Genomic DNA, 18,362 nt, shown 5'->3' on the forward strand with positions numbered 1-18,362 from the left:
TAGCGATCGGTTCGCAGCACCGTGCTGCTCACCCCACTTCACTCCGGAGGCCCGAAAAGGGGTTTCCTTGTGAGTAGGGGAGGCGCTCTTGGTGCTCTGCCGAACCCACATTCCCAGGCTTCTCCGCCTGGGATTTCTAGCGGGCCCCCGCCTTCGCCGCGGCGGGAAGACCCAATTTCCACGGAGCCCGTTCCTCCGGTCGGAGGAACTCCGCCATTCGTTGATGGCACTGACCCGGAAGCCTAACTCTAATTTTCATACACACAGATACACACATATATACACAAAATAAATTCTTCACAAAAAAAATAAAAACAACATAACTAAATTATAAAAAAAGAAGAAAAAACAGAGACAAACATGTAAGTTATTGACATTTTGAAGTCAGTTCCACATTTTGAAGCCGTTAAGTGGGCATATATGGGATAAGGCACTCCTGCAAGTAAACTTGTCCCAAGCTGTTAAGCACTTTATATACTAACACCAAAACCTTGAACCTGGCCTAGTAACAACCAGTGCAGATCTCTGAGTAGAGGTGTCATTTAAAGTTACTTTTTTTAAAAATGTGCTTTAACAGACCTGAAGATTTTCTTAGGAAAGAGCAGAATGTGTTATAATATAAAGTGCTGTTGCAGTCTCTGTTGCCTGCCAATACTATCACAATGGTTAACAAAGAATGTGTGAGGAGCACTGTTTGGCATTGTACTCTTGCATGCCTTCCTGTAAGACTGCAGAGCTCTTTTTCTAACTCAAATCATGTGTCTAAGTCTTCAGATTCATGCTGGAGTACATTCACTTGAATCAGTAGTACACCTTTCTCTCCCCTCCACACCTGAGTAATAACTGGCCAGAAAACAAGTTTCTCTCTCTGTGGGGGCTGTTGTGAAGAAACAATTGTTTAGATGTGTGCAGGCTGAATCTTGCTGTTATCAGAGCTCATAAATAATTGAAGGAATTTTTTTGTTGAAACCTCACAGTATTTTCTGTTGTGGACATTTAAAACAAAGAACATCTACAGTGTTATCCCTTGGCAAAAGAGTAGTGTACAATATTTGAACAAAGTTATTATATTGTGAAGTTCTTGAGACCAAATCTAAACTTGATTCAAGACTGAGTGTCCTAATAATAATCTGTTTTTGATATAATGCTGCTCCAAGCCTATGCAATAGAAGTTGCATGTTATGCAGCTCATAAGTATACATGGTCTATTTTTTAGCATTTTTTGTATTTATTGATTTGTTTGTTTGGTTGTTTGTTTATTAAATTGGTTTAGTGCCCTTCATCCGAAGATCACAGGGCGGTTGGCAACATAAAAATACAAAATGAGAACACAAAATACGTAATAAAACAAAAGCACATCAATAACCCCCCTCCTACGAACACATTTAAAGGGCCATAGAAAGTTTATCAGCCAAAGGCCTCATTATAGAGAAACGTATATGTAATGAAGGCTCCAGGTGAGCCTCCCTGAGGAGAGCATTCAGCAAATGGTGAGCCACCTCCGAAAAGGCCCAATCTTGTGTTGTCACATTCTGGACCTCTCATGGAGGAGGCACATGAAGGAGGGTCTCAGATTATGATTGTAGGGTCCAGGTCAGTTCATATAGGGAGAGGTGGTCCTGAGCCATTTAAGGCTTTATAGGTCAGAACCAACACTTTGACCTTTATAGGACAAAACCAACACTGCAGCCAGTGCAGTGAGGCCAGGATCCATGTAATATGATCAAACCATCTTGCCCCAGTAAGCAACCTGCCTGTTGAATTCTGCACCAACTGAAGTTTCCAAACCGTCTTCAGAGGCAACCCTACATATAACACGTTGCTGTAATCTAAGCTAGAGGTTACCGGAGCATAGGCTATACCTTTCAAGATAGGGGCACAGCTGAGCCACTAGCCGAAGCAGATGGAAGGCACTCTTGACCGCTGAGGCCACCTGAGCCTCAAGCGACAGTTAAGGATCCAGATGTGCCCCCAAGCTGCATACCCACTCCTTCAGTGGTAATGTGACCCCTAAAAAGAGCTGGCACCCTCCTAGGGAACTGCTCATTAACAGTGGCTCGGTCTTCTCTAGATAACTGCACGCATCAGTTTCCTGTAGATGTTAAACACCATAGTGGATAAAACTGAACCCTGAGGAACCCCACATTGAAGGCTGCACAGGCCCACAGATCATTCCCCAAGCATCATTCTCTGGAAACAACCATCCAAGTAGGACTGGAACCACCACAAAGCAGTGCCACCTAACTCGGACAGCCACTTCAGAAGGATACCACAGTACCGAAAGCCACCGAGAGGATGAGAAATAGACATATTATCCCCAACTCCCTTCCAATGAGAGATCATCATTCAGGGCAACTAAAGCAGCTTATGTTTCAAACCGGGCCTAAACCCCTATTGAAATGGATCTAGAACATCATTTTCCTCCAAGAGCACCTGGATCTGGTCCATGACCACCTGCTCAATAATGTTGTCCAAGAAGGGGAGCTTGGCAACTGACTGATAGTTACTTAAGATTTTCCAAATGCAGGGAGGATTGGTTTCTTGAGGATTGGTTTTATTGCTGCTTCCTTCAAGCAGGTAGGGACCACTGCTTCACAAGGAGGCATTAATCACCTCCCTGCCCCAGAGTGTGGCCTGCCACAAACGTTGGGCCAGTGACGTTAGGGGCCAGAGCCAGTCACCTCGGCATGGATGTTGAAGTCCTCCAGACCCAGCAGTCTGGGAGTCCTCAACACTGCCTATGAGACTAACTTTGTCACCTCAGGCAGGGAGACTGCTAGGCAGCGAGGTGGCTGGTAAACCAGCAGAATGCCTAATCTATCCCAGTTGCTCAATGCCAGGAACACATTGCTTTCATTCTGCTCTTGCCATATACCATATACCAAAGCAATTTTTCATTGTGCATGCTTGTGACCCTTTTGGTCATCATTTCTCTGCATCTTTGGAGTAAAAATGTGTCAACATATATCATCGACTTCAAACTCTAAAAGGTGTTTACTGAAGAGCTTACTATCTGCTGATGGCAATTTTTGTGTTTCCTCAAACAGCTGGTGGTCGTGTTTAGCTGTCACAAGCCTAACATGTAAAGAGCAAAGCACTTTTGTAAAGAAGGGAATGCTAAATATAATCAACATTTCCCAAATCTAAAGGCTTAACATGTTACACTCTGCTGTCCTCCGTTTGGCTGCAGTAGAAAATAATTAGTGCTTACAAGCTTAAATTGTATGGTATGTTAGTGCTGCTTTTTGTTGTCATGAAGTTTCTTGTAGTGAGCTGTTTTGCAAACTTCAGTTTTAATTTCTTAGCTGAAACTTTTTTGTGCCATTTGGTGTGTATACACTAATGTAGCAGTATGTATACCAATATTATGTGGCAAGAGAGTTTAAACCCTGCAATCTGTATAATTTATGGCCCTATTAGTCATAGGGTAGGGAATTAGCTATGAAGAGCACTGAAGCTCTGACCCTTCGCTATTGGAAATACGGTTGTCCTCCCCCACCCCAGCACAAGATAAAGCGCCCACATATTTCTGAGCCTGCCTTGGCATCCATCCAGCAAGGCTTCAAACTGTAAAAAAAAAAAAAATCAAACTGGCGCTTTCAGAGTGCAGAATTATTCAGCCAATAACAAATTCCAGTACTCTTCTTCAGTAATGTGAATCCATAGCACTCTGCCTATGCTTGGCTGTTTCGGACATTTTTACAGAGCTGTTTAGGTATGGTCAGTGTTAGAAACTGCGATATGAAAGCTAGGTGCTAAACGGCATCTTAAACCTGGGTTATAGGCACAACAACAGAATGTCTAGGTGCACTTTTTTAATAACAAGAATACAAAGCTGAAAATGAACTGCAGCTAAAATATTATGTTCATTTTTCACATGGTCTAGTGCTTCCCCTGCCCACCCCCGTAATATTCTTAAAAGGGTCTCTTCTTCAGTCATCATGGAGTAGCTGGAAATGGGGAGGCAGAAAAAGTTCTTCCTTTCCTTTCACTCTGTAGTTTTAATCTGAAATCTTAGGAGCAGTTCTTTCTTGGTCTCTCAGTGGCTTTGAATACCACTGGGCTAACTGTATTACAGCACTTCCATTCCTACCTGTGAGAATCCAGAGAGTAAAAAAGAAAAAGAAGAATCCAGAGAGTACCATTGTGGAAGTGCTCTTTGGCCTCCTGGTACTTTTAATATAGTATTCCACAGGGCATTATTTTGTGTCCAGTGCTATTTAACGTATGTTCCTACAGAACACCTGACTCAGGAGTTGCTGTGTAAGCCCTGGGCCAGGGCCTGAATGTAGTGGTGGACTGAATGAAGGCCAATAAACTGAATTTGAATCCAGAGAAGAGGTTCTTTAGGTAGATAGATGGTCTTATGCCAGAAGATAGGCCAGTTGCCTGTTTTGGACTGGGTTGTATTTCTTCTGCAGGAGCAAATATGTGGCTACTCCAAGATGCATCTTTAAAGACCTGAGTGACCTCTGTGACTACTACTGCCTTTTGTCTAGTATGCTGGCTACAGACATATCTATATCGGGGTAGTCTGAGCACTGTAGTCTACGCATGGTACTCTCAAGACTGCTGCAATACAGGGTTGCCCCATGAGTCTGAACCAGAAGTTCCAGCTAAACTGTTGATGAGGGCATACAGCCAACAAACCTTTGCTAAAACATCTGCACCATATACAGCTGGGCCAGGCTCAAGGTTCTCATATTAATATTCAAAGCCCTGAACAGATTAGGTCCATGATATCTTAAGGACCTCCTGAGCCCTTATATGATATCCCAGCTGAGTCACCGTATCACACAGAGGAGCACTGTTGATAGCTTCAGACGCCCAAATGGCTTCAACTAGAAGTAGGACACTTAGTGTTGCTGGCTCCATGCTGATTCTTCAGGCATAACTTTTTCAAGAAGAACCAGCCATTTTTACCATTGTTTGTGTTGTTTTATAGTGCATGTTTTATTGTGCTTGCATATTCTGTTGTACATTGCCTTGATACCTTATTTGAGATGTGGTGATTTGTTTATAAGTAAAGCTAACTTTTCAGAACAGTATGCAATTCTATTTTATAGTGCAATCATATGCATGTCTATTCAGAAGCAAGTCCCATTGAGTTCAATGGGATTTACTCCCAGGTGCGTATAAGATTGCAGCCTGGGTGTAGCATTTCTTAGTTTTATTCCATCTGTTGTTCCTTTTGCTGTATGCTGTCATATTTCCAGACAGCAATATGAATAAAAGCTAAATCCTTGCTTACCAAAAGCAACTTTTTATCAAGTTGCTCATTAAAAACTGCTATTGTTCTTTTTTTATTTTGACTAATAGTCACATCTATACATACGTTGACATGCAATTTCTTCCCCTCTTTAAACTGAGCCTTTAAAAAAAAGAAGAAAACAGCTGCCCTCTCATTTCTTCCAAGGATGCAGTATCACTTTCCACCCCTTGTTCTCCCTATTTGAATTTAGAAAAGAACTGGCTAAACAACTGGAAATTATAGTGTAGTCTTGACACATTTAGTAAAACTGTTCATTATTTGCTAGTGATTACTTGGTAATGTTGGTTCCAATAATAGATTAACCTTTGAGCAATTGCAGATGTTTGTTACCCATTTCCAAAAGCGTGAGAGGAGGCTATAAGGCAAAAGGCAGTTTTTTCTATCACAAATTTAAAGAATAGTGACTTTCATTGTTAGGCTTCAGAAAAATCTCTCATTTCCCTCCCACCCCCAGTTTAAGGGTTATTCCTATATTACCATACAAATGTTATAGTGGTAGGATTGTTAAGCGTAATTTCAAGACTTGGAGACAAAACTGTCAAGATGCCTATTTTAGTTTATGTCTTAAAGTTTAATTTTTCTTTTTTCTATAGGTTCAGTCAAAGAAAGAAGAACCTTTGACACCATCTCTGAGCCAAACCATTCCAACATTTTATTTTCCTCAAGGATGTCCGAAAGAAAAAGTGAACATAGATAGTGTTATTACTAAGATAGAGAAAACTTTTGCTCAGTTTCCAAATGAGAGAGCAACATTAGAAGATATGGGTAAAGTTGCAAAGGTGAGCCCAGTAGGTTTCTCTTCTTCTTGCCCAGAAGGATATGAAGTTCATGAAGAACATCAAATATACTGAAGTGTGTGCGGTGCAATCCTAGGTGTGTCCATAGGGCTGCATCCTTAGTATATTATTTGGGAAGGAGAAAATAATTTTTAAGTGGGACCTACCTCTGACCATAATGGTGGAGTAACTGCCACTTACCGGGAGGGGGAGGGATGAGGCAGCAGGATGGTTGGCACTGTGTGGGTACATTGGTGGAGGTAGTACTCCTCACCAGCCGCTCCTGTGCTATACTGATATAGGCTCTCACCTCAAGGAAGTGGCTTGCATGCCACTAGCAGCATGTGAGAATATGGCCTGAATCACAAAGACCTGCAAAATATGCGGTAGCAGTTTCTTTCTTGCATGGTGCATTTTAATGTATTTTTAATCTTTATTGGAAGCCGCCCAGAGTGGCTGGGGAAGCAAATAATAAATTCTTCTTCTTCTTCTTCTTCTTCTTCTTCTTCTTCTTCTTCTTCTTCTTCTTCTTCAGGTTGAACTGTAAATGGCTGAGCACAGTTAGGCTTTGTGTCATCAGTGTCATCAGTGTAGTCATAAAATTGACCTAAACATATTGTGTTTCAACATCTCTCCAGCGAGTTAAGGTTCGCTGACAGTCTGTATAAGTTATTTATGCAATAGAGAGGCTGACAATAACAGATTGGAAAATAACAGATATGGAAAGAGTTGTACAGTGGTACCTCTGGTTACGAACTTAATTTGTTCCGGAGGTCCGTTCTTAAGCTGAAAGCGTTCTTATCATGAGGTGCACTTTCGCTAATGTGGCCTCCGGTATGCAATTTCCATTCGCATCTTGGGGCAAAGTTCACAACCAGGAGCAGCTACTTCCGGGTTAGCAGAGCTCGTAACCTGAAGCGTTCGTAACCAGAGGTACCACTGTATTTAAAGAGAAGGAAAAAGTGATAGGATTCTGTCCAGCAAGATCTTGCATGCTACAGGTGGTGTTTTTGCCAGAAACATCCCTTTAATGAGCCCTAAGGTTTTGACTTAAATTTGAAATGAGTATGAATAAGGTTGTATGGCATCTAGGGCAGTACAGCATTTCACTCAATAAGTTAAACCGTGTACTTTGATGCTTACAATAGTGCAATAAAAATGAAAGCTACTTTCCTTTTTCCAAAATGTTGGCATCCCAGTGCTTTTCCAGCCGCACTGGCTCCCGGTGGAGTACAGGGCCAGATTTAAGCTGCTGGTTTTGACCTTTAAAGCCCTTCACTGCCTAGGACCCTTGTACCTACGGGACCACCTCTCCCGGTATGCCCCACGGAGAGCCTCAAGGTCCATAAATAGCAACACCCTAGTGGTCCCAGGCCCTAAGGAAGTTAGATTAGCTTCAACCAGAGCCAGGGTCTTTTCAACTCTGGCTCCGGCCTGGTGGAACACTCTGCCTCATGAGACCAGGGCCCTGCAGGATCTGATTTCTTTCCGCAGGGCCTGTAAGACAGAGTTGTTCCGCCTGGCCTTTGGCTTGGAGCCAGTTTGATTCCCTCCCCCTCTTTCTTTTTTCTTTTCCTTTCTCCTCCTGCGATGAGGCTACATTTTAATGTTTCAATATTTTAATATTGTATTTTAATTTTGTTTTTAAGTTGTATTCATTCAACTTGTTTTTATTATTGCTTGTTAGCTGCCCTGACCCCAGTCTTGGCTGGGGAGGGTGGGGTATAAACAAAAATTATTATTATTATTATTATTATTATTATTATTATTATTATTATTATTATTAATTCTAATAGGCCTGACAGTTAGTTCTAAAATAATAATCCTCAAATTTGCTTCTGGTTAACTCTAGGCTTGTGAATGTCCTCTATATTGGAAAGGTCCACTATTTTTTTGTGCTGGAGGAGAACGAACGGGATTTGTATCGGTTCATAAATTTGTTGCAATGTGGCGGAAGTAAGTATGATTTATTTAGCAAGGCCATTTCATCTTGCTTTAAATAGTTTAACTGATTGGCCAATTGGCAGACGAAGGTGATCGACTATATGGGACTGGCGGAGATGACGGGCAGAATCCGTGACCAAGGGAAAAGAGACGGTGGAAGAAGACTGGAAGAAATTTAAATTTTATCTTAAAAATTGTTGTAAAATTAGTGAGTGTTAAAATGTCATGGGTAAAGCATAGCAGATTTGCAGCGATAAATGATTGGATAAGAGGGGGGAAAAGGTTAAAGAAAGGGAATTACAAGTAATTTAGATCAGGGGTTGCTGAAAAAAAGTTTAAAACAGGGATGCAGAAAAGGGAGGCATGGGGAAGTCGTTGAATTTGGGTATAAGGAAAAAAGATTATGAAATTATACATGTTTTTATGTTTGTTTGTTTTTGTATTGTTGTTTGTAATGTCTTATAATATATGTTGGAAAATCAATAAAAAATTTATAAAAATAAATAAATAAATAAATAGTTTAACTGAATAACTTTCCTAGAAAAAACCCAGCATTAGAATAAGGAACATGGCAAGAGTTTTAAAATATTTATTGTCCTCTTCCCCCATCCCAAAAATGTATACTTGGATTTGGTGTAAAACAACCATGCCATTTCAAAGTGAAGTTTTTAAAAAAGAGAAGGAAAAATAAGATGCTTGAAAAAGTTCATAAATAAAGGCATTGCTGGGTTTGAACAGTAACTCTTTTAAGCCTGCTAGATTCCTAACATTTGATGGGTGCATATATGGCAATTTAAGAAATTTAGGATTATTATTATTAATAATTATTTCAGGCATTGCAATAGAATGACATATTTAAAACAGTTATGCATGTAAAAACAATTGCCCAGTGCTTTTTTCCTTTAAAAATGTTTAGGGGTACTCTCATTTTGACTCAAGAAAATCACCATTTTATAGTTCAAATCCAGGAAAATAAATACAGTAAATGGACAAAAGTACAAAGATTCACAAAATGTTTAGGGGTATGCATACCACTATGTCCTTCCAGAAATAAAGCACTACAATAGATATATCAGATTGAAACAACAGCGCATATATAAAATCTATCCAGATCCAGGGCAGGGACCATCTAGGAAAATATTTTAAAAGGCTTGTGGAAAGAGAAATATATTTAGCAGGCACCAAAAAGCCAATAGAGGATGCCCTTCTCTGATATGCAGAGGATAAGGACCACCACAGGAAAGGCTCGATTTTAACATTGTGTGGAATAGACTTCCTGATAGGATGCTATTTGCAAGAGGTCCTTGTGCAGAGTGTGGTGATTGGTTGGGTATGTAGGAGATGATTGGAGCATGTGTGGCTCACCTGGGGCCCTCCAGGTGTTGTAGGACTATCAGTCCTAGCCAGTATTGCCAGTGGTCAGGAATGATGTGTATTGTAGTCCAGCAGTATCCGAGGGATCACAGTTTAGCCACCTCTAGTTAAGAGAGTTCATTAATTCTTATGCTTACATTTTGAGCAGATCTCCTGCTGGGGAAAAACAGGTTGCATTACAAAGAAATCCAGTGCAACACTTGTACTAGCAGAAGCTTGTTGTGCAGCAGATGATTCTTTCTCAATCTGTTGCACAATAATCTCCCCCTACACAATTTGTGTAGAATTTGTGTTTCCCCCTACACAACAGCTGATTGTTCTTATGCAACATTCTTTGGTAATCTACTTTTGCTTTCCTTTGTGCAACCATGTTCCACCAGCACAAGGATATTGCTAAGTGGCTTTAACTTAGTACAGTCATACCTTGTTTGTCGAACGGAATCTGTTCTGGAAGTCCGTTTGACTTCTGAAAACGTACAACAACCAAGGCGCAGCTTCCAATTAGCTGCAGGAGTTTCCTGCACTCACTCGGAAGCCGTGTTGGACGTTCGGCTTCCAAACTGTTCGCAAACTGGAACACTCACTTCCGGGTTTGTGGTGTTCAGGAGCCAAACCATTCGAATCGCAAGATCCAAGGTATGCCTGTACTACATTGCAAACAACTCACAGGGCATTTAACTTAATATACATGTGCACATTAGACTACTAATGAGAGCCAGTGTGGTGTAGTGGTTAAGAGCGGTAGTCACGTAATCCAGGGAACCGGGTTCACGTCCCTGCTCCTCCACATGCAGCTGCTGGGTGACCTTGGGCCAGTCACACTTCTTTGAAGTCTCTCAGCCCCACTCACCTCACAGAGTGTTTGTTGTGGGGGAGGAAGGGATAGGAGATTGTTAGCCGCTCTGAGACTCCTGAAGGGGAGTGAAAGGCGGGATATCAAATCCAAACTCTTCTTCTTCTTCTTCTACTTATGCATTTCAGGATTCTACAGACTTGCCATGATGCTGCCTCCAAGTTTGTTCATCTTCTCAAGAGCCCTGGATGTAACTATTTGGTACAAGAAGACTTCATTCCATTTTTACAAGTAAATTGCACTTTCTTGCTTGCTATTTTTATGTCATGAACCCTTTAAAAGACTTTAGTTTACTTTCCATTCTTTTTTAAAGAAATAAACATGACTAGCCCTTATTTGCTAACTCAATGACACACAAGCTGACAGATTAAAAAGCTCAAGCCATTCCTAGGCAGCCTGATTACTAGAACATGGTGAAAATGAATCAGTGCTAGGTTTCTCACCCAAAGTTGATATGAAGGCCATTCTGCCTCCATAGCCTTCTGAAGCCTTTCTATTCCTTTTCTAGCTCGCATTCAGATTACATATGTGCATTCGCCCAGCTCCCTACTCTGTATCCATGCTTGCCTTCCCTCCGCCTCCAAACTGTTTTCCTCCATTACTACTTTCTCTATGGAGAAGAACACTTTTCCCAAATAACTGGAATTTTGCATATTATTTCTAAAATTAGAATTCTGTTTTTCTTCCTAAAAATGAAACCTACTTTTTCAAATAGCTTAAGTACCAACAACATGCTTCTAACCTTTCTGCTTCTTTCTTAGGATGTGGTCAATAGTCATCCCAGTCTAGTCTTCCTAAAAGAAGCATCAGAATTTCATTCTCGGTATATTACAACAGTAAGTGTTTTGTATATAAAGCTTGTTTTTTCTTGGGACCAATCCAGAACGATTTGAGTATATAATGCCAATCATGGCACAGCTGCACTGGCTGCCAATTAGTTTCTGGACTCAATTCAAAGGGCTTGTGTTGACCTATAAAGCCGTACATGGCTCAGGACCTCAATACCTTAAGGGCTGCCCCTCCCCATCCAAACCAACCCAGATCCTGCGCTTGTCATCTGAGGCTCTTTTCTATGCCCACCTCCCTCCCAGAGAGGTTTGGGGGTGGTAACAAGATAATGGACCTTTTCTGTGGTGGCTCCTTGATTGTGGAGTGGCTCGCCTTTCACCATCATTACATGTCTTTAGATACCAGGCAAAAACATTCCTCTTTATCCAGGCCTATGGCTATTAAATAATTTAAATAAGTGAAAGTGTGGGGGAGTAGACTGTTGTTATAATATGATCATTCTGCCAGCACAAGCATTTCTGCTCGCCAATCAAAACGATATCCCTTCTGCGAGTTCTCCTGATCCCTCAGAACCAACAAGGTGTGTGTGTGTGTTTGTGGATAGCAGGGTAAAGGCCCATTAAATTAGTGAAACTATTTGAACTGAGCAACATGAGTCTGTCACCATCACATATTAAATACTTTAACCCGAGCTATTACTACTACCACTTCCATTTATATACCACACTTTATCAAAAGCACTCAGGGCGGTGTATGGCATTAGAAACACATTACAAAACATCAATGATCAAAACGTAATAAAAATATAGTAAAAAACATACTGACAGAACAGCCTAATAGTAAAATAATAATTAGTGCAACATTGAATTCCACCAAATATCCCACTGAAAGTTTTCTCAGCTTTGTTTAGGTAAGTACAAGTCTTTTAAAGCTTGTAGAAAGCAGGGATTTGGAGGAGAAGGAAAAAGCACAGTGGCTATCGATTAAGCCCAAAAGATCTGTCAAGGTTTTGAGCAAGTTAAATTGAATGAGTGTTTGTATCATATTTAAGTACTCAGACTATTTGAATGAATGCAGTTGGTGCACCATTCATGCTTTATTTTTATGTTTCAGGTAATACAAAGGATATTTTATACAGTAAACAGATCCTGGTCAGGAAGGATCACTTGTAACGAACTCAGAAAAAGCAGTTTTTTACAGGTATGATCTGTGTAGTTTTGTGAATAACAACATAAGCCTTTCTATGTTAACTGTTCAAATAGAGGACACTGAAATCAATGAGTGCCAGATGGTTTAGAGCAGTGTTTCCCAAAGTGGGCGATACTGCTTCCTTGGAGGGTGCTGGAACTATCCAGGGGGGCACTAGCAGCCTCGGGTGCAATTGTGGGGAGGGGGCAATGGAAGCATAAACCGTTCATACATGTTTCATCTGTTGTGTAATAACGCTAACTGCCAGGTTGGGCTCTGTTGCAGAACGGCAACTCCTCCTCCCCTGGACCCAGCGGTTGAGCTGGAGGTGAGGGGTTTTCCTGGGCTTGGGGGAACCCTTTTTGGCTTCACCCAGGAAGTGGATTGCAGCTTGACTGCCTATTTAGGACTATCGGTCCTAGCCAGTACAGTGGTACCTCGGGTTAAGTATTTAATTCGTTCTGGAGGTCCCTACTTAACCTGAAGCACCACTTTAGCTAATGGGGCCTCCTGCTGCTGCCGCACCACTGGAGCACAATTTATGTTCTTATCCTGAAGCAAAGTTCTTAACCTGAAGCACTATTTCTGGGTTAGCGGAGTCTGTAACCTGAAGCGTATGTAACCTGAAACGGATGTAAGCCAAGGTACCACTGTATTGCCATAAAAGAATGCAAATTTGTCACTGCATATTTGTTTGTTCAATCAAAGAAGGTAGAATTCCAGGGGTGTGCTGAGTATTTTATTTTTTTGAAAAGGGGATAGCAGGCCAAATAAGTTTTGGAACCACTGGTTTAGAGGGTGAACTGGTTTTTTCCCTGTGGATCTTAGTTCTGTTCAGGAATATTTTTATTTGCAGTTAGCCAGTAAGGCTTAATGCTTGCGATTTGATAATGTTCCAGTTGAATTTTAAGTTGGTTTGTTGAAAGCCTGCTGCAGGAGGTTGTGCCATATTTATTTAAGTAAGATCATATTTTTCATCACAGAACTGTTAAGCACAGTTCAGGCAGTAGTTTAAATCATGATTTACACCATTGCAGATGAACTTCAGGTTTGCATGCTTCCTCGATGCACATGGGAGGAGACAAGTGAAAGTTGTTTTCAGTTTTGACTAAACCTCAGTTCCCTGTTAGATGTAGAAGTTTGAGAAGTTGTTGGTATAGAACTCAGTGGGGCCTATAATATATTGAATTCTTCCTACAAGCTGCTAATACGGTACTTCCTTTCTTTTATCAATAGAATGTGGCATTATTGGAAGAGGAAGTAGATATTAACCAGCTGACAGAATATTTTTCATATGAGCACTTCTATGTAATCTACTGCAAATTTTGGGAGCTGGATACAGACCATGACCTTTATATTGATCCGAAGGATTTAGCTCGGCATAGTGACCATGGTATGACAAATGGAACAATTCAGTTCATTTTGGATAGTGCATGAGAGTACATTTCTTAGTCTGCAAAGCTGGAAGATAGCCTATGCTCTTCTATGACAGCACAGAAGTTGCCAGCCAGGTGGGGCAGAGCCGCTACACTAGCTTCCCTGCAGATAGGTGGCTGTTGCTTACTTGGAGGGGAGAGGCCAATGCAGTGCAAACACACCAGCAGAGCCATTCTGTTGTTTCTGACAGTGCATTTGCACCATGCTGACTTCCCCACTGTGTCTCCTTTTCGGTAAGCAACAGCGACCCACTTGCTGTGAAGCCAGCATAGTGACTGCCTCCACCTTACAAACTGCTTCTGTGATAGTATCCATATTTGTAGCAAACCAGTCCTAAATCTTTGATCATAGTTCATTCCATTAAATTTTCAAATACATAAAATAATAGTCTGTAGACCTGGATGTTACATGTGTAAAAACTATGTGTATTTTAGCATATCTGAGGAACATTCCTGTAGACTGGGAGCCAGCTTCTCCTGCACACACAGTACTCAGAATCAATGTGTGCTTTCTTATGCCACTTCTGTGTGATGCTTGCTATATGACTCTTCTTAGTGTTTACAGTATCTATAGTGTTAATAATTTCCTTTTTGGTGCTGTATTGGAGATTTTGCTGAAGTCCACACGGAATGAGAAATATTTGAAAGATGAACTATAGGGTTTCATCTGCTTTAAACCTTTTCTACTGAGGAATTGGTTATAAAAAGGCAGTCTGCAGTAGTAAAATACAACTATATTTTAGTAGCTTGGCTGGTACCAGTGCAGAACATTAGTGTTAGTTTAGTGATGGTGCACTCTTCTGAGGATGCGTGCAGGAATGTCCTGAGGACAATTACCAATACACAGTCAAGAGCTATGATCAAAGAGGTTTGGGGCTATATACCTTTTACACTGTCATATGTCATTTTATCTGTACTGCTAAGCCTCCAGATTGGCTAACAGAACTAACACTTTCGTTGTGCCGATTATCCCTTCTAGACTCACAATGAACTTGAAATTAAAATTTAACTGGATGTATGCTTCTTTTATAATAAGTTTTAATTAGACACACCTAAGAAGGGGCTAGAATTTTGAACAGAACCATGTCTGTTCAGTGGGCCAGTTCATATGCTCAGCATTTTTACGTGACATGAGAATCACGAGCAGTGTTCTTGCCACGCATATATATGTAGTATATGATACACATGTAGGCCTGAGAGATGCAGTTTCCTCTCCCCCAAGACACTCTCCCATGGGCAAACTGGGCATATTGACACCACACTTCCTTTACCTAAAAGATGCCCAAAAAGGATCTCTGCTGGGTGGATATTGATCGTTAGGCCAGAGTCCTTAGATGGTGATTCCTTGGTGAACTAAGGCTTCAATTGCTGGAGTGGGGAGGAAATTGTTCAGCGAAGCCAGAGTATGAATGTGTTCCAGAAGAAATGTAAGATGTTTTTCAGAAATTCAGGTTGGCAATTGTCCAGGTAGAAGCAGGCACATGTGTTCAGTTGCAGGCATTTAAATAGCATTTGTGTGTGTGTATTAACTAATTTTAATACTGGGTTTTTATAATCTTGTATCCTGTCCTGCGACCTTATAGTGAAGAACACATAAGAAATCTAATGAATAATAAATAAGGCAAGGACTGAAGTATTTCTAATAAAGTGCTTATGCACAATCTCTGAAACATTTAAAATGTATGATTTAACTTTAACATATTGACTGTAACCATTTTGCTCTTTCACAGCTATATCTAATCGGATGATAGAGAGGATTTTCTCAGGAGCTGTAACAAGGTGTCTCTTTTTTACTTATTAAATTTAAATTTAACCATCATGCTTTAAGATTAGTTGGCAAAATACATGGACAGCTGAATTCTGATAAATATGAAACCTATTTCCAAGATTCAATATTTACCTTAATATTGATTATTCTAAATTGTGCATTTTTAAAAAGATTGACAAACTGTAGGTTAATTTATAAATTCTTTTCCATATATTAAAAGTACAATTTGACTATAAAGAAAACAATCAACAACTGCATTTTCATGACTGACAGCGACAGTTGTGTTTTAGAGTACTAATACACATATGAAAACGGTTTTTAATAACATCTCTTCTCCCTTTGCTTTAATCACCTGAATCTCAAAGAGGCAAGAAAGCACAGAAAGAAGGAAAAATAAGTTATGCAGATTTTGTATGGTTTTTAATATCAGAAGAGGATAAAAAGACTGCAACCAGGTAAGAATAAATAGCTGTTAGGAGTATAATTGCAGGCCTTTTATACAAGATCATGGGGTCAGGTGATTTGTGCTGCTATCAAAGTTCGATAATTAAATTTCATTTTATAGATCTTTCTTACGTTCAGTACTAATGAATTAAGAGGTTTGTGTGTTAAGGAGAGGCTGGGTGCCAGCTGTCAGGGGTGCAATTATTTCATACTACATTGAGCCAGAGGGTTAGGGTAAGAAATGTTGTTGGCATTTGTCTGTCTCGAGAGGCAATGGAGTGTGCCTCAGGGGGGAAGTCAAACCATTGCATTAGCAGCACCAAAGTGACTTCCCTAGGGCGCAAGCCTCAGCAGTGCGTTTGGCAGCAGCTTGGCTGCAGGAGTTGCCAGAAAGAGGCACACAAGGTGCCGCCATCCAACTGTCTTAGGAACTCCAATCCGGATTTGTGTAGGGTTTATTCCTTAGCCATTTCTTCTTCCGAAGATATCCCACAAGGCAGCAGAGGTTTAAGATCAGTTTTTTCCTTCTCCCTTCCTTCTCCCAGCTTGATGAGCCCCATCTGCCCCTCACTTCCCTCTGCAGCATGTGCAGAAATCACCTTCTTGACTATTGGAACCACGGTTTTTCTCGCCCACTCGATTCCCTTTGTATGCAGGGGAAGTCCCTAACTCACCAGACCCACTGCCTACCCTCACCTGGTTTAGCCAGCAACAGAGGATGTAATTTCTGACTATGTCCCCCTCCAGTATGCCCCACAAATCTGTTCTGGAAGAGTTTTTCAGGGACTGGAGTTGCAGGAGCAGAGAGAGAATCAGAGAGGGTATTCTGTTAGCAGATACCTCTATACTTGAGCAACTTCACTGAGAAGAACCCACTGGATTCCACCCAATGTGTCCCAGACTCTTGGCCCATGACAGTACAACAAAGCAACAAAATGAATGGCATGTGTGATACTCCAAGCAATATTCATATACAGTACAAGCAATTGCTGCTGAATACTTTTGGTGTTGTTGGCAGTTTAAAAGTTCAGCATGTGTTCTCAGCATTTCACAAATTCTCAGCCATTTGCAAAAGGTCCTTTGTGTTTTGTATGTTATAACAAAGGATATAAAAATAAATTTGAATTTGGGTGCTAAATTGTTTAATTATTCTTGAAAACACAGACATTTTGGACTTGGAAGGTTTTAATAATGTATTTGGATGGCATGCATATCTGTGGTATGATAAGGTCAAAGCGCATAAAGCATTTAAAAACCATATTGTTAGGAAAGCATTGTTTAATGTTTGGATAAGATACAAGGATCTATTGGAAAATAAAACCCCAAGGTGGCTGTCACCGATGGAAGCGAAAGCTCAATATGGAGGCTAAATGGCCGAAATATTGGGAAATTTTGGAACAAGATGGAGATAGATTGAAATTGCAGAGTTTTGAGAAACGAAAGAACAAAGTACGAGACTGGCTTCATTATTATCAGATAATGGAGGCATATAATTTGGACAAGAAAATTGGCTTCCAGGTGGAAAAATCAAAATTAGAAACAGAACTGTAAGAACCCAAAACTAAGATTTTGTCAAGGATGTATAACTTGCTGTTGAAATGGAACACTCAGGATGAAACGGTGAAATCTGTTATGATTAAATGGGCACAAGATGTTGGACACAATATTATGTTTGCTGACTGGGAACAGTTATGGACCACAGGTATGAAGTTTACGGCATGTAATGCCCTAAGAGAGAATATTATGAAAATGATATACAGGTGGTACATGACCCCAGTCAAGCTAGCAAAAATCTATCACTTGCCCGATAATAAATGTTGGAAATGTAAAGAAACTGAAGATACATTATTTCACCTTTGGTGGACGTGCCCAAGGATTAAGGCTTTCTGGGAGACGATATATAATGAATTGAAAAAGGTATTTAAATATACCTTCTTGAAGAAACCAGAGGCCTTTCTCCTGGGCATAGTCGGCCAATCGGTGTTAAAGAAGGATAGAACTTTTTTTATGTACGCTACAACAGCAGCAAGAATACTTATTGCAAAGTATTGGAAGACACAAGATTTACCCACCCTGGAAGAGTGGCAGATGAAGGTGATGGACTATATGGAATTGGCGGAAATGACTGGCAGAATTCGAGATCAGGGAGAAGAGTTGGTAGAAGAAGACTGGAAGAAATTTAAAGACTATTTACAGAAATATTGTAAAATTAATGAATGTTAGAATGATGTTGGATTGAAATTAAGTGGTTTCTAGCTGTAATGGTATAAAAGAACATGAAAAAACGGTTTTTATTAGTAAAAATCTAATGTTATAATAACTTAAGATTAAAGATCTGGGTAGAATAAAGAGGGAAAGAAACTGCTAAGTTAATAAATTGAACTGGAATACAAAAAAGGGAGGTAAGAGGAGGTCCGGGAAATAAGTTAATGAAAAATAATGTGATGAAAAGATTGATTGTTTTTAATTATTTTTATTTTGTATTTTTTTTTCTATTTTGTAATGCAAAAACCCTAAT

The 18,362-nt window shown here is 40.3% G+C and overlaps 1 protein-coding gene and 1 long non-coding RNA gene across 3 annotated transcripts in view; one reads left to right on the forward strand and one right to left on the reverse strand.

The window, feature by feature from the left end:
• Positions 1-18,362, forward strand: part of PPP2R3B (protein phosphatase 2 regulatory subunit B''beta) — a 45,706-nt gene that overhangs the window by 24,599 nt on the left and 2,745 nt on the right. For both annotated transcript variants that reach the window (XM_053384080.1, XM_053384081.1), the window contains exons 2-9: positions 5,866-6,051; positions 7,901-8,004; positions 10,348-10,450; positions 10,981-11,055; positions 12,122-12,208; positions 13,433-13,589; positions 15,363-15,411; positions 15,766-15,855. In XM_053384080.1, coding sequence (XP_053240055.1) covers positions 5,866-6,051; positions 7,901-8,004; positions 10,348-10,450; positions 10,981-11,055; positions 12,122-12,208; positions 13,433-13,589; positions 15,363-15,411; positions 15,766-15,855 — 851 coding nt within the window. The remainder of the gene's footprint in view (positions 1-5,865; positions 6,052-7,900; positions 8,005-10,347; positions 10,451-10,980; positions 11,056-12,121; positions 12,209-13,432; positions 13,590-15,362; positions 15,412-15,765; positions 15,856-18,362) is intronic.
• On the reverse strand, positions 8,566-11,042 carry LOC128411724 (uncharacterized). Its single transcript, XR_008329896.1, has 2 exons — positions 10,962-11,042; positions 8,566-9,519 (listed from the first exon to the last, which is right to left on the reverse strand). It is a non-coding gene; the product is annotated as an uncharacterized LOC128411724 (long non-coding RNA).

This window comes from Podarcis raffonei, chromosome 4 (assembly GCF_027172205.1).
Source record: "Podarcis raffonei isolate rPodRaf1 chromosome 4, rPodRaf1.pri, whole genome shotgun sequence".
NCBI lineage: Eukaryota > Metazoa > Chordata > Lepidosauria > Squamata > Lacertidae > Podarcis > Podarcis raffonei.